Here is a 15975-nt window from a genome sequence, read left to right on the forward strand (position 1 = left end):
ATACTAATGAACTCAACGATATCGTCCAAATATTACAGAAACTGAAGCAAGTTCACAGATTACAGACATAAATATGCCATTCAAACAAATGTCCACGATAAAGAGAGGTTCACAGATTTTAATTGAAAGATCTACGAAGCAAAAGAGATTAATACAACAATTAAGATTATACCGACGATTAAGACATTCTCGACCACCCCGTGTACACGACGAACTGACAGACGTAATTCCTTCATCTGATCTTTCACCTTGTCTAGCTCCTGCCGAACCCATAGCATTTCATCATTTTCCTGGATGGCTGTAATAGAATCCCTTTGGTCAGCAAGTCCACCTCTCATTGCTTGAAGTTCTTGCATAATAGCCTCATCCCACCATTTCAGAATATGGTCCTCTCTATCCTATACCGTACCATAGAAATAAATATACCATAAGAATATTATCTATACTCAAATAATAATTATACCAAACCAATAAACCATCATACAATCTAACAACCTCATGGTTATTGCATCCAAAGAAAATCCTTCCAGGATTATCGGCTATGGTGGAACATTTCATAACGGTATCCCTTCCGCAGAAACATTTGTCAGGAATTCCAACTGTCATGCCAACAAAGTTTACTTCGGGTGGACCTTCACTCCATATTTGCAAAGAACTAGAAGATGGCTGAGTGTAGCTGTGTAACCCCATATCTGTGTGCAAAATGAACAAAAAACTATGAGAACATATATATTTTCGAACAAAATTAGCTAAAGCGTTACAAAAGCAAATAGCCGACGATAAATGATGAGAATACTTATCTGAGATGTCCTTGAGTTTCGAAGACGATAAATGATGAGGATAGAATCTGAATTTTTGAGAGCAACAATATCAGAATTTTAGAGAGAGAAATTGTGGAGAGAGAGAGAGAAAACACATACAAACTAGGGTTGACTTACAGAAAGAAGTATTTATATGGTTACTGAATCCGGTTAGGTTAAAATCAAGAAATCGGTACACATTCGGTTAGGTTCAGCTATCGGTTTGGTTAAATTGTCAGTGAAATTAAAATAACATAATATTAATAGTTGATGGCATTACAAAGTCAACCACCAATAGTCTAAAGAGAAGTCTACTTAATCAACCCCTAAATCAAATAACTTTAACCTAATCAGCCTTTCCTCCCTTAATTTGACTAGTTTATATGTAAATTTATTTTATTTCAATGTAGGAAGTCTATGTTGTTATTATTTGGTCAACAAGTTTACCAAATTATTTTTTATAATTTTTTTAATTAAAATTTAAACTATAATTAAGGAGTAGACATATTTTTATGTCTTCCATTAGACGTCAATTTGAAATCCACCATAAAGAAATCTATTGCAGACTTCCTCGGGTTAAATCAGTCATTTCGGCTTCTATTTTTTGTTTGGTCGTAAGGGAGTCAACTGTAATTTTAGCACTCTTAGTGGTTATGTTTCTCGAATATCGAATATGAGGTCTATGATTTCATTCAAATACAAATAAAGGTACAAAAAATACAATTGTCCCAAAGAATAACTCGGGTGGGAGTAGGTAGAAGAGATTGTTGGTGTATGATAGGCGATTTTAACGCTATTCTGCATAATAGAGAAAAAATAGGAGGCCCTAGGAAAAATGATATTTTTGTCAGACCATTTGCGGAAATGTTAGAGCTCACTCGAATGGTGGAATTATCGAATTTGGGTAATAGTTTCACTTGGGCAGTAAGAAGTGGAGATCATTGGATCCAGAGCAGATTAGATAGAGCTTTTTGTAACAAGGAGTGGTTAGTCTGCTTCTCAGCTTCTAATCAAGGTTTTTTGAAGATGAGAGGGTCTGATCACCGTCTTGTATTACTCAGTTTGATGGAGTCTATAAAGGTCAATTTAGGTTTGATAAGCGTTTCCTACATAAGGCGGAGGTTAATAAAGCTATTGATAAGGCGTGGAAGCCAGGAAATGTTAATGCTGGTTTTTTGGTCTCTCATAGACTGTAGGAAGGCACTGAGTTCTTGGAAAAAAAAAAGAATATGATGAATTCAAAAATCAAAATCCATCAGTGTGAAGCTGCCCTGGAAAAAGTGCAATCGGAAAGATGGCCAAAACCTAAATAAAGTCCATGTCCTGAAGAGAGAAGTTGGGAATGCCTACAAAGATGAAGAAGTTTACTGGAGTCAGAGAAGTAGAATGAGTTGGTTGAGGTCTGGAAATAGGAACTCTAAATATTTTCATGGTTCAGATAAAGGAAATAAAGCAAAAAAAAAAAAAATCAAAATCCTAAATGACTCCAGTATTGGGACCAGATGGAATGCCAGCCCTGTTTGTTTAACAGTATTGGGAAATAGTGGGAAAGAAGTCACTACAGAGATCCTGGCTTTCTTTGAATCAGGAGTATTCCCTGTGGAGTGGAACTACATACATCTGTGTTTGTTGCCAAAAATGCAGCACCTACGGAGATGGTGGATCTCAGATCTACAAGCCTATGTTCTGTCATGTACAAGACCATCTCAAAGATTCTAGACAAGAGAATGCAGCCTTTTCTGCCCCTTATAGTATAAACCAATCAATCAACTTTCGTAGCAAAACGATTAATATCGGATAATATATTTGTGGCTCATGATATTGTGCATAGCCTCCCAACTCACAAGGAAATATCCGGTGTATCTATAGTCACGTTCTTAGTTCTGATAAATGATCAACCGTTTGGCATAATTAAACCGGAGAGAGGATTAAGGCAAGGAGACCCAATATCGCCCTTTTTGTTTGTGTTGTGTACAGAAAGGTTATCCCATTTGCTTAATAAAGGAAAATTAGAAGGAAAAATCTAAGGGGCTAAGTTCTTGGAAGATGGCCCTGAGGTGAATTACTTACTGTTCGCAGATGATAGCTTGTTTATGTGCAAAGCATCAATGAATCAAGTATCTTTTCTCCAAGATACGTTAGCTAAGTATGGGAATGTGACGGGTCAACTTATGAAACTAAGTAAGTCAGCTATCACTTTTGGATCAAATGGGTCCTACTGTAAACCTCAATATTCAAAAGAAGACAGGCATACTCAAAGAAGGAGGAACGGAGGTGTATCTAGGATTACGTGAGTGTTTTAGTGGATCGAAGGTAGAACTCTTGAGTTATCTCAAGGAGAAACTTAAGAGTAAACTGGCGAGTTGGTTCACAAAGTTTTTGTCTCAAGGAGGTAAGGAAATTCTTCTTAAATCAGTTGCTCTAGCTATGCCTATGTTCTGGATGTCGTGTTTCAAACTACCAAAGACCACGTGTAGTAATCTGTCTAGTGCGATGGCGGATTTTTGGTGGAGTAGTGAGGAACATGCTAAAAAGATCAATTAGCAAAGTTGGGAAAAGTTTTTCTTACCAAAGGCACAGGGAGGTATTAGCTTTAGAGATATCCAAACTTTCAACCAAACTCTTTTAGCAAAACAGGCTTGGAGAATTCTACAATTTCCAGACTGCTTATTTGCTCAGATTATGAAAAGCAAGTATTTCCCACATACTACTTTTCTTGATTCTCCTTTGGGATTTAGGCCGCCATATGCCTGGAAAAGTATTTATTTGGGAGGGAGTTACTGAGTAAAGGTCTGAAGAAGAATGTGGGAAATGGAGCCTCTTATAAGGTGTGAATTGATGAGTGGATTGAGGATGAAGAGGGGTGGAGATACCCGTGGAGAAGAAATAACTTCATTAATTCAGATCTTAGAGTCTCAGAACTGTTGGACTTCACTCAAAGGGAATGGGATGGGCAAAAGCTTAGGGAGAACTTTTTCCCGGCTGACATTCAGAGAATTTTAAATATTAAACCAGTTACTGAGCAAGAGGATTTCTACTCTTGGAAACACAACAAAAGTAGGGACTTCACTGTTAAATCGGCGTATTGGCTAGCTTCTCAAACTCGCAATGTATAGGTGAGAATGGATGCCACACAGTTACCGTCTACTAATGATCTATAAGAAAAAGTATGGTATATCCATACGAATCCAAAGTTAAAGGTGTTCCTATGGAAGGTTTTTGTGGAGCTTTATCGGTCGCAAAAGCTTTAAGAGGGAGAGGGATGAGAATTGATGAGAGATGCCAAACATGTGGAGAAGATGATGAATCGGTGAATCATGTTCTGTTTACATCTCCACTAGCGAGACAAATTTGGGCACTCACGGGTATCCCTTCCCCTGAAAATGGATTCCAGAATGGATCAGTGTTTTCAAATATTCAGTACCTACTGCAGAATATAAAGAACAAGGTATTGCCGGATGAACTAAGAAAGTCTTTCCCTTGGACTCTTTGGAGGATTTGGAAAAACAGGAATCTAATTTCTTTTGAAGGAAAAGGTTTCTCACCATTGGAAACTACTCAGAAAATCAGAGAAGATTGGATTGAGTAGAGGGATGCTCAGATTGTGGAAGAATAAGAGGAGGAAGTAGGAGAAAGGGGGGTTAGAGATGAAGTGCCTCTGGTAAGAAAATATGAGGGAAAAAGGAAGAAAGGTTGGAGAGCCCCGGCCTTAAACTGGGTTAAGTGCAATATTGGTGTGTCCTGGTCTATCAGAAATATACTGGCAGGTTTTGCTTGGGTACTGAGGAACCATGAAAGAAAGGTTCTGCTCCATAGTATAAGAGCTTGCGCTGGATTAAAAGACAAACAGGAAGCTCAGTTTAAAGGGTTGATCTGGGCAATAGAGGACATGAGGAGTCATAGAGTAGAGAAATTGATTTTTGCGTTGCAGGATGAAGTACTAGTAAAAGCGGTTACCAAGCCAACTGCGTGGCTTCTTTTAGATACCAATCTATGGAGGTGAGGAGGGTTTTAAGTTTTTTAATTACTGGAATAAAATATAAGGGCTTAGTCTGGTAAAGGGGAAAGGAAAAAGGTTGTTAGACCTTTTAGGTTAACCATATGAAGTGTATGTATTGTACCAACTATTTATTAGAATATAATCATATCTCCAATCACTTCAACCATCATATCTCCAATTACTACAATCATGGATCTATATATGTATAGTAGTATATTCTCTCATTAACTATGATTGTAATACCCTAGCTATATGTGTGTGTATATAAGCTCATCTTTGTGTAATAATATAATCATCAGTTCAATAATATTCTATATGGTATCAGAGCACTCACGCTCCTACACCTACTACAAAAAAAAAAAAAATTCCTTCTTTTGCTTCTTTATTTCTTCTTGCTTGTCGTCAATGGCTACCACACATGCTTCTAATGGTCCTGTCACCACTGCTGATCCGGTTGTCACAACCACACCAACCCTCTTCAACATGAAAACCTCCAGTGTTATGAAACTGAACTCCACCAACTACTTGATGTGGAGTCTCCAGATAAATGCCCTGTTTGATGGCTATGAGCTCTGTGGTTACCTCGATGGATTTGTCGTTCTACTACCTGCAACCGTCACCGTTGACACCATCATCACGGTCAACCCTGCCTTCACGTTCTGGAACAGACAAGATAAACTTCTTTACAGTGCCTTAATTGGCGCTATCTCCTCTCCATTCCAACCTCAGGTGTCGCGTGCGACTATTGCTTCGGAGCTCTGGCAAACACTTGCCGCCACAATTGCTAAACCTAGCCGTGGTCATATTAAACAGCTCAAGACTCAACTTAAGCAATGGGTCAAAGGAGCCAGATCCATTGATGAATATGTTCAAGGCCTTAGCAGACGTATGGATCAGCTTGAGATTCTTGGCAAGCCCTTTGACCTTGAAGATCAGATCGAAGTCATTCTTGAGGGTCTGCCGGAGGAATACAAGCCGGTGATTGATCATATTGAAGGTAAAGATACTCCTCCTACAATTGTTGATGTTCCTGAGCGTCTTTGGAATAATGAAGCGAAGCTCCTCTCCACTGCTGCCGTAGCTTCATTAGCTACCCCTATCACTGCTAATGTTGTTCAATCACGCCACAACTCCAACAACTATCGTACTCAACAAAGGTTCAAGCAAACCAACAATAGTGGTACGGCATCTTCTCAAGGACCGTCCCACCACTATGAACCTCGGGGTTTCAAGCTGTATATGGGAAGTGTCAAATTTACGGTGTCCAAGGGCATAGTGCCAGACGTTGTCTTCAGCTTCAACACCCTCTGTCTGCTGCACCGCTATCATAAGTCACTCTCGTTTACACCGTGGAACCCAAGAGCCAATCTAGCTGTTGCTTCTCCATGGGTTCTGGACAGTGGTGCGACACACCATATCACGTCAGATCTTAATAATCTCTCTCTCCATCAGCCTTATCATGGTGGTGATGAGGTTTTTGTTGCTGATGGCTCCACTGTACCCATAACACACACCGGTTATACCTCTCTCCGCACACCTACTCGTTTTATAAATCTACATAATGTTCTCTATGTTCCGACTATCCATAAAAATTTGATCTCGGTATATAGACTCTGTAATGCTAACCGAGTCTCGGTTGAATTCTTTCATTGGTTCTTTTAGGTGAACTATCTGAGTACGGGGGTCCGTTACTCTGCGGCCGAACTAAGGATGACTGTATGAATGGCCGAAGCCGGTTCACCGAATAAACGCCATGTTTGCTTCACCAAATTCTAAGGCTACTCTCTCCTCTTGGCACTCTCGCTTGGGTCACCCCTCTTCTACTATTTTGAATAATGTTATCTCTCTCATTTCTCTTCCTATTCTTTCTCCATCACAAAAGCTCTTGTCTTGCCATGATTGCTTAATAAATAAAAGCCACAAACTTCCATTTTCTCAATCCACAATTCGCTCCTCTCTGCCCCTTCAATACTTATTTTCTAATGTTTGGAGTTCTCCCATTTTGTCCACTGAAATTTTCAAATACTATCTCCTTATCATCGATCACTATACCCGATATACATGGCTTTATCCACTTAAGCAAAAATCCCAAGTCAAAGAAACATGCATAGCCTTTAAGAATTTGGTTTTAACACAAAGATCAGAACATTCTACTCTGATAATGGAGTGGAGTTTATTGTCCTGCGAGGTTACTTTTCCACTCATGGAATCTTCTATCTCACCTCTCCTCCTCATACACTAGAACACAATGGAATGTCCGAACGGAAACATCGACACATTGTCGAGACTGGACTTACTCTACTCTCTCGGGCATCTGTTCTAAATGAGTATTAGCCTTATGCTTTTGCAGCGACGGTCTACCTAATTAACCGTCTTCCTACACCGGTGTTGTCGCTACAGTCTCCATATCAGATGTTGTTTGGGACGTCTCCAAATTATGCCAAACTCCGAGTCTTCGGCTGATCTTGTTTTCCATGGTTGCGACAATACAATCCTCACAAGCAAGCTGGCCGTTCCAGTCATTGTGTGTTTGTTGGATACTCTCTTACACAAAGTGCTTATTTGTGTCTTCATATACCCACTGGTCGAATTTATGCCTCCCGACATGTGATATTTAATGAACATTCATATTCCTTTGCTGCTGAAACGACCCAACACGTTTTTTTAATATATAATAAATAAAATAATAATAATAATAATAATAATAATAATAATCATAATAATAATAATAATAATAATAAATACTCTAAACTAGTGATTCCATATCCACTAGCCACCTAACCACAACCAAACCAATCAGCGGAAAATAAACAATACCAATATCCAATAAATATCTAAAAATAAAATAACCAATAATATAGCATAACAAATATCCATTAACCAAACAACATAAAACATAGAACCAGCAACCTAGCACTGTTCTATTGACCCAACTCTAGCAATCTTGCAATGCCAGACAACAACCAATCGAGTCCCTAGAACATCCACCTCTTCATTGCCTTGATTTCACGATCACACTTTGCCTTTACCTGCACCACAAACACAAATTGAGATGCATAAGTATTTGATAACCACTCAGTGAGGCAATCCTCCCATCTACTAGACTATACACACAAGCAACTGAGATACCAATGTACAAAACAATCAACAAACAAAACATAGAAACCAGGAAGCAAGTATCGTCTCGATTGAAGGGAGGTGTCGACCGACACTGGCTCTTGGTGTCGACCGTCACTACCCCACAGTGTCGATCGATGCTGCTCACTAGTGTCAATCGACACTGACTCTGCAATCGCGAACCACTCAAAGCCGAAAGTCGAATCTCGCTTCCCATCTCCTCCAATCTGACCAATACTCAATTCCATAGCCATATGAATCCGTAGGAACCCTATAGCAACCATAACAAGCAAGAAAACACCACAAACAACACCAAACAAGCAAGACAAAGGAAATCTCAGGCTTAGATCAGTCATGGTCATGCATTCACCTCTCTGCAGGAAGATTCTGACCAACAGCAACGAATCCAACCCTCCTAGCAAGCTTCTAGCACCTTCCTAGCTTCTGATCTCCAAAGAACAGCCAAGAAATCTCACCAAACTCTCCCAAAAACTCAAGAACGCTTCTTTTCTCTCTTTTTCTCTCAAAACGATGAAACCGCGACAAACAAAACTTGCCAAAACCCTTCTGCGAGAAATCCTTTAAATCTCTCGGTTCAATGGTTTTCCTTAAACCAAACCGACCCCAATCGATAATTAAATTGAACTGGTCGAACCAGAAATTAATGGTGTCGATCGACACTACCCTTGGTGTTGATCGACACCCATCCCCAAAACGCATTGTTTTGGTTCGCGGATGTTACAATTCTCCACCACCAACATAGATTCTTCCTCGAATCTCGAACAACCATCAGACAAGGACTCACGTGAAACTGTCTCCACTGTCCGCACTCCTCCGACCGATCTAAGAAGGTCACCTCTAGGTGATAGACTCACGTTCCAGGCATTATTTACTCTCGACTTATGGACTTTTCTTTACTCATAGGTCTTAACCTTGAGTTTTTATTGGCTCCTCATCAGGCCTAAGCCTGCATGCCATAATGTTGGCTCCTCATCGGGCCTAAGCCGACATGCCATAATATATAAGGAATTCTAATATTCGTCTCCCGGGTAGCCACCCTACAGCGAACCACCGGATCTTCATCCGAAGTCGATATACCAATCATACTCTCCAGCCACAAAGTCTCTGAATATGGCGGTACTAGGAGAACTAAAGTTCCCCAAGAGCTGCGAGCAGACAATTCTGAACACGGCTGAGTTCTATCCCTAACCAGGTTTCCTTCCCGTGGCTCGCGTAAGACAACACAATGTCCTACCAACCACATATCCCCTCACTGGAATACCTGACCAGACAAGGATCATATTCATGCCACAAGGGCCGCCACAAAAGCTAAAAAATGTCTTACACAGGACCGCCACCAAGGCCAAACAAATGTCCTAAACAGGACCGCCACAAAGGCCAAACAAATTTCCTCAACAGGACCGTCACAAAGACCACTTGTCCTGAAGGACCGTCACGAAGACCACTTGTCCCGAAAGACCATCACGAAGACCACTTGTCCCGAAGGACCGTCACGAAGACCACTTGTCCCGAAAGACCGTCACTAAGACCACTTGTCCCGAAGGACCGTCACGAAAACCATACATCCCGAAGGACCGTCACAAAGACCACTCATCCCGAAGGATTGCCTAAACAGGCCACATGTCCCGAAGGACCATCACGAAGACCACACATGTCGAAGGACAGCCTAAACATCACATTGGCGAAACGGCCTGCCACAAAGGCCACACAATTGGCTATACAATGTCTCAAAAGACCACCACACACGGGCACACTAACTCAAAAGTCCGCCACGAAGGCCACACCAGCCCCTCTAAGGCTCACAACCACTAAAAATGGACAAATTCTAGCTCCCATAATACTTTCCATTTTTAGAAATTTTCACTTTTGGAAACTTTCCACTTTTAGAAACTTCTATTTCAGGAAACATTCCCTCAAGACCACCGCCTCACGGAATTTTCGTACCTCGAACACCATCTCATCTTGTTACTTAGTCGCACAACCAACCACCCCTAAGCGACCAAGTAAACAAGAGAGATGGGCTGGAATACTCCATTTCCGCTCCAGCCACGGACAATAGATGGGACCAGGCTAGACAAGCTCAAGTCCCGGTTTGCTTCTCATACCACTTGTTAAACCTTGCCTTCATCCTCGCCTTTGGCTCCCAAGTCTTCTCCTCAACACCATCACATTCCCAAAGGACTCTCATCAAAGAAATCTTCTTCTTCCGAAGTTCCTTGATCCTCCTCCCGAGAACTCTATCTCCCACCTGAAACTCAAGATCTCTCCTCCTCTTGTCGGCATAACTCCTCTGTCGATCCTGAGCTGCCTTCATATTTAGCTTAAGAAGCCGAATCTTATCTGAGGTCTCCTGAACAAAACTAGCACCATATATGCCCCTCTCCCCTACCTGAGTCCAGCATAATGGTGTACGACATGGCTTCCCATACAAAGCCACATAAGGAGCCATCCCAATACTCGCCAGATAACTGTTGATGTAAGCAAACTCTACCAGGTTTAGGTGATCTGCCCAATGACCACCCCAATCCAACACACACATCCTCAGCAAATCCTTCAGAGTCTGGATCGCCCTCTCTGACTGTCTATCGGTCTGGGGATGATAAGTTATACTCATATGCACCTTAGTGCCCATCTCTGCCTGAAATGCCCTCTAGAACACCGAAGTGAACTTAGAATCCCCATCAGACACAATACTCGCTAGCACCCCATGCAACCTGACTATCTCCTTCACATATTTCTTAGCCAAGACCGCTGCTCCATCAGTCTTCTTAATGGCCAGAAAATATGCCGACTTAGTCAACCGGTCCACAATGACCCAAATAGCATCAAAAGTCCGAGACACTGGCAATCCTACCATGAAGTACAACGTGATCATATCCCACTTCCACTCTAGAATGAAAAGACTCTTCAGCAACCCGCCTGGAACTTGATGCTCAGCCTTCACTAGCTGACACACATCGCACCTCGCGACCCAACTACCTACATCCTTCTTCATCCCGACCCAGTGATAGTACCTCTTGAGATCACAGTACATCTTAGTTGCTCCTGGATGAATAGAAAACCTGCTCGCGTGAGCCTCCTTCAGGATCTCCTGCCTCAACTCCTCATCCTTGGGCACACAATTCCGCCCGTGCACCAGAATAGTACCATTAGTTGAGACTTGATACTATGAATCAACATCCTTTGAGGCATTCACAAGCCCCAAATCCTTCTGCTGACCCAACCGCACCCTGCTCAGAAGATCTGCTCTATCCGCCGCCTCCAAACCCAATGGCTCCTAAGAAACAACACACAACCTCAATGCACTAATCTCTCCTATCAGAGACTCCATGTCCTTCTCCTGAGTCGAAGCTGTTCTCTTCCGACTCAGAGCATCTGCAACCAAGTTAGCCTTACCAGGGTGGTAGGCTATCTCCAAATCATAATCCGCCACCAGCTCCATCAACCACCTCTGCCTCAAGTTCAGCTCGGACTGAGTGAATATATACTTCAGGCTCTTATGATCTGTAAACACCTGTACTTTTGCACCATAAAGATAAGATCTCCAAATCTTCAGGGCAAAAACTACAACAGCCATCTCGCAAAGCCCTGCACAAACCTCCTGTAGTAACCTGCCTAACCAAGGAAACTCCTGATCTCTGTTGCATTCTGCGGTCTAGGCCAATCCCTGATAGCCTGAATTTCTCTAGATCTACAGAAATTCCCTCTACAGAAACAATATGACCCAGAAAACCTATCTCACGCTGCCAAAAACTGCACTTGCTCAACTTAGCAAACAACTTCTGTTCCCGAAACTTCTCCAGAACTGCTCTCAAATGCACTGCATGCTCCTTAGGGCTCTTAGAATATACCAGGATGTCGTCGATGAAAATGATGACAGACACGTCTAGAAACTCCTGAAACACGATGTTCATCAATCTCATAAATGCTGCTGGCGTGTTAGTCAAACCAAAAGGCATCACCACGAACTCATAATGTCCATACCTCGTCCTGAATGCAGTCTTCCTCACATCTGACTTATCTATCGGTATCTGATGATAACCCGACGCCAGATCTATCTTGGAGAACCAAGTAGCACCCCTCAACTGATCCAACAACTCATCCATCTTGGGAAGAGGGTACTTGTTCTATACAGTGACCCGGTTCAAACCCCAATAATCAATACACAAGCGAAAACTCCCATCTTTCTCCTTAACAAATAACACCGGCGCTCCCCACGGTGATACACTAGGACAGATGAATCCCTTGCTCAACAAATCCTCAAACTGCTTCTTTAGCTCTGCCATCGTTGTTGCAGCCATTCTGTAAGGAGCCTTGGAGAACGGTGTCATCCCCAGTTCCAGTTCAATCATGAAAGGATCAGACCGAGATGGTGGTAACCCCTGCGATGAATGGAACACATCCTCAAACTCCTCAACAACCTGAATACGGTTAACCGTAGACTGCCCCACTGACTCTGGCATTGATATAGTAACCAAATAAGCCTCTTGACCCTTCTCGTTCATCTTCCCAGCCTGCATGGCCGAGATCACGAGACTCCCCGAAGTCGGTCTAATTCCCTGAAAAACCAACTTCCCTCCTGGACTTTCAAACTCCACTCTACCCCGATGGCAATCCAAATGAACCATATGCTGATGTAACCAGTCCATCCCGAGAATGACATCATACAACTCCACTGGACTGATAAGCAAATCTGTTGGCCACGACTCACCTGCGATCTGAATATCAACTCCCCTAGCTCGTCCAATGACTCTCGGAAACTTGCCTCCCGCAACTCTGACTACTCTTGTACGCTCCCCGAGATCTCCTCTAACATCAGCACTCTCTGCACATTCTGCACATTCCGGAGTAATGAAGCTATGAGTAGCTCCAGAATCATACATAACATGGGACTTAAACCCGCCCACCAACAAGGTCCCTACACAAACCTCATGTGTTGAGAACCTAACACTTTATCACAGGCAAAACATAAATTGTGAACCTACTGAAATTCACAAAGATGAAGTACCAAAAATTATACATGTGATCGCCTCGGCACTGGTTCCACCAGTCTCGACCGTCGTGTACACCCGTGGTGCCTGCTCAATCCGTGCTACCTGCTGCACTCCAGGATGCACCACATGTTGTACCGCTGCCACTGCCATCTACTGCAACTTGGGACACTTGGGCTTGATGTGTCTAGGCTCCCTACAATGATAGCATACACGAACCGCTGCCGTCAGAGCACTCTTCTAGGGAAAGCTAGCTACCTTGTGATCCATGCTTCTGCACCCAAAGCACCCTGCACCACTCGGCCTCTACGTAGCCTCCCACTTCCTCTTGGTTCCCTGCACAGGCTTGCCACCCTTGCTAGAACCTCCATGATGCTGAGCCTTCCTAGGCTGAACTGTTGGACTAACCGCCATTGTCTGTGCTCGGATATCCTCCTCAATCTCTACTGTAGTCTCAATCAGCTCTGTGTGCGTAGCATAACTCCGCCCTCTGCAATGGACCCTCAAGTCATCACGAAGATCCCTCATAAACCTCCTGATTTGGGCCTCCTTAGACTCCATAGCCCGACCCCCATAAGACTGAAGTCTACTGAACTCCAAGTCCAGCTCCCGCACTGACCGTGTCCCCTGAGATAACTGAAGGAACTGCACCTTCAACCCGTCTAATGCCTCTCTCGGAAAGTACTTGCGGTTGAACTCCTCCACAAAGTCAGTCCAAGTCATCTCCCTCTTTACTCTCCTAGCAGCCACTGATCTCCACCACACCTGAGGATCACCAATCAGATTGTGGACCCATGAGGATCACCAACAGTTCAGCCTAGGAAGGCTCAGCATCATGTCCATCCAAAACTTCTCAAGACATTAAAGAGTCTGGATGTTACGTTCCACACTCATCCTCCACGCATCTGCAGCAGTAGGATCCATACCACCCGAAAACCGCGTAGTATCAATGTTACACATCTCCCTTAGCATAGACACATAACGGGAATGAGTTCCCTCATCTGCAGCCACAGGCTACCGCTCCTCCGCCACCACTGGTGGCACTACCTGAGCCTGAGCCGGTGCCACTACCGATAACCGCTCCAATCCCCGTGCTAACAAGTCAGCAAAGTCAACTCCAGGGACTCCACGTGCTGGAACTCCCACACCGGAATCCTAGCATCACCGGCCACTCGAGCGCCAACACTGCCCCCTCCGGTCACACTCATGGAATCCTCCTGGATATCCTGCGACTCGCCAACACCCTCAACTGTCACTCTCTGGTCCACAGTATCACTAACTGCTGGGCCTCTGCCCCTACCACGACCACGTCTGCATCCACGACCACGTCCACGTCCACGACCACAACCAGCAACAGCATCCTCTCTAACCATCTACACTACCATGAACAGAAGGCTAAGCAAGTAATTTAAACAGAACACAGAAACATAAAATCACCGTGGAATCACACTGTAGGCTCGAAGAGGATTTACTAGGACTCCATGCCACACACAATTGACTAACTCACATAATCAATCAAGACATGCAATCCCAAACATCTACAGCACAAAACCTAATGAACCCAAACCTAGAACCGTAAGGGATATGATACCAAACTGAAACGACCCGACCCGTTTTCTTTTTTTAATAAATAATAAATATAACAATAGTAATAATAATAAATACTCTAAACTAATGGTCTCATACCCACTAGCCACCTAACCACAACTAAACCAATCAGCGAAAAATAAACAATACCAATATCCAATAAATATCCAATAATCAAATAACCAATAATATAGCATAACAAATATCTATTAACCAAACAACATAAAATATAGAACCATCAACCTATCAATGTTCTATTGACCCAACTCTAGCAACCTAGCAATGCCAAACAACAACCTATCGAGTCTCAAGAACATCCTCCTCTTCATTGCCTTGATTCCACTATCACACTTTGCCTTTACCTGCACCACAAACACAAATTGAGATGCATGAGTATTTGATAAACACTTAGTGAGGCAATCTTCCCATCTACTGGGCTATACACACAAGCAACGGAGATAACAATGTCCAAAACAATCAACAAACAAAACATACAAACCAAGAAGCAAGTATCGTCTCGCTGGAAGGGAGATGTCGACCGATACCAGCCAAGTGTCGACCGACACTAGCTCTTGGTGTCGACCGACACTACCCCACAGTGTCAATCGATGCTGCTCACTGGTTTCGATCGACACTGACTCTGCAATCACGAACCACTCGAAGCCGAGAGTCGAATCTCGTTTCCCATCTCCTCCAATCCGTCCAATACTCAATCCCAAAGCCATATGAATCCGTAAGAACCCTATATCAACCATAACAAGCAAGAAAACACCACAAACAACACCAAACAAGCAAGACAAAGGAAATTTGAGGCTTAGATCAACCATGGTCATGCACTCACCCTCTATAGGAAGATTATAACCAACAACAACAAATCCAACCCTCCTAGCAAGCTTGTAGCACCTTCCTAACTTCTGATCTCCCAAGAACAGCCAAGAAATCTCACCAAACTCTCCCAAAAACTCAAGAACGCTTCTTTTCTCTCTTTTTCTCTCAAAACGATGAAACGGCGACAAACAAAACTTGCCAAAACCCTTCTCTCGACAAATCCTTTAAATATCTCGGTTCAATGGTTTTCCTTAAACCAAACCGACCCAAATCGATAATTAAATCGAACTAGTCGAACCAGAAATTAATGGTGTCGATCGACACCAATGTTTTGAAACCCGGATCGAACCGGCCGGTTGAACCGATTTAACCGTGAACCAGAAGGTATCCCGGTCAGGGTTATGCTAAAAACTCAAGCATTTAAAACCCTGCATATAACCGTAAAAACTCAGCTAAAACCGGCTAACGGGCGGTTGAACCAGCGGTTTGGGTTAATTCCAAGCACTAAAATTTTAACTTAGACGAATTTAAAGATAGTGATGCAGGTACCAACTAATATAGTATAGCAATTATGTACTTTTTCCTCCATCTTTCGATGTGGGACAACATATATTTTTAAACTGAAGATGGT

The 15975-nt window shown here is 42.9% G+C and overlaps 2 protein-coding genes across 2 annotated transcripts; both read left to right on the forward strand.

Moving 5' to 3' along the window:
• The first annotated feature begins 3008 nt into the window (after positions 1-3008).
• On the forward strand, positions 3009-3344 carry LOC147944358 (uncharacterized). The gene has a single exon (XM_087512553.1). The coding sequence runs from the start codon at positions 3009-3011 to the stop codon at positions 3342-3344; it is 336 nt and encodes a 111-aa protein (XP_087368679.1).
• A 625-nt stretch (positions 3345-3969) lies between these two features.
• On the forward strand, positions 3970-4803 carry LOC147944359 (uncharacterized). The gene is made up of 2 exons (XM_087512554.1): positions 3970-4336; positions 4568-4803. The coding sequence occupies exons 1-2, from the start codon at positions 3970-3972 to the stop codon at positions 4801-4803; spliced, it is 603 nt and encodes a 200-aa protein (XP_087368680.1).
• The last annotated feature ends 11172 nt before the right edge of the window (positions 4804-15975 follow it).

The sequence above is a fragment of the Camelina sativa genome, chromosome 5, assembly GCF_030686135.1.
Source record: "Camelina sativa cultivar CO46 ecotype springtype chromosome 5, ASM3068613v1".
NCBI classification, from domain to species: Eukaryota; Viridiplantae; Streptophyta; class Magnoliopsida; order Brassicales; family Brassicaceae; genus Camelina; species Camelina sativa.

Excerpts from the sequence above, each read along its gene's own strand:
- LOC147944358 (XM_087512553.1), top strand. The coding sequence starts at position 3,009 with ATGGGTCCTACTGTAAACCTCAATATTCAAAAGAAGACAGGCATACTC.
- LOC147944359 (XM_087512554.1), top strand. The coding sequence starts at position 3,970 with ATGGTATATCCATACGAATCCAAAGTTAAAGGTGTTCCTATGGAAGGT. Across the intron at positions 4,337-4,567 it reads AATTTCTTTTGAAGGAAAAG|GTTTTGCTTGGGTACTGAGG; the intron begins GTTTCTCACCAT and ends ATATACTGGCAG.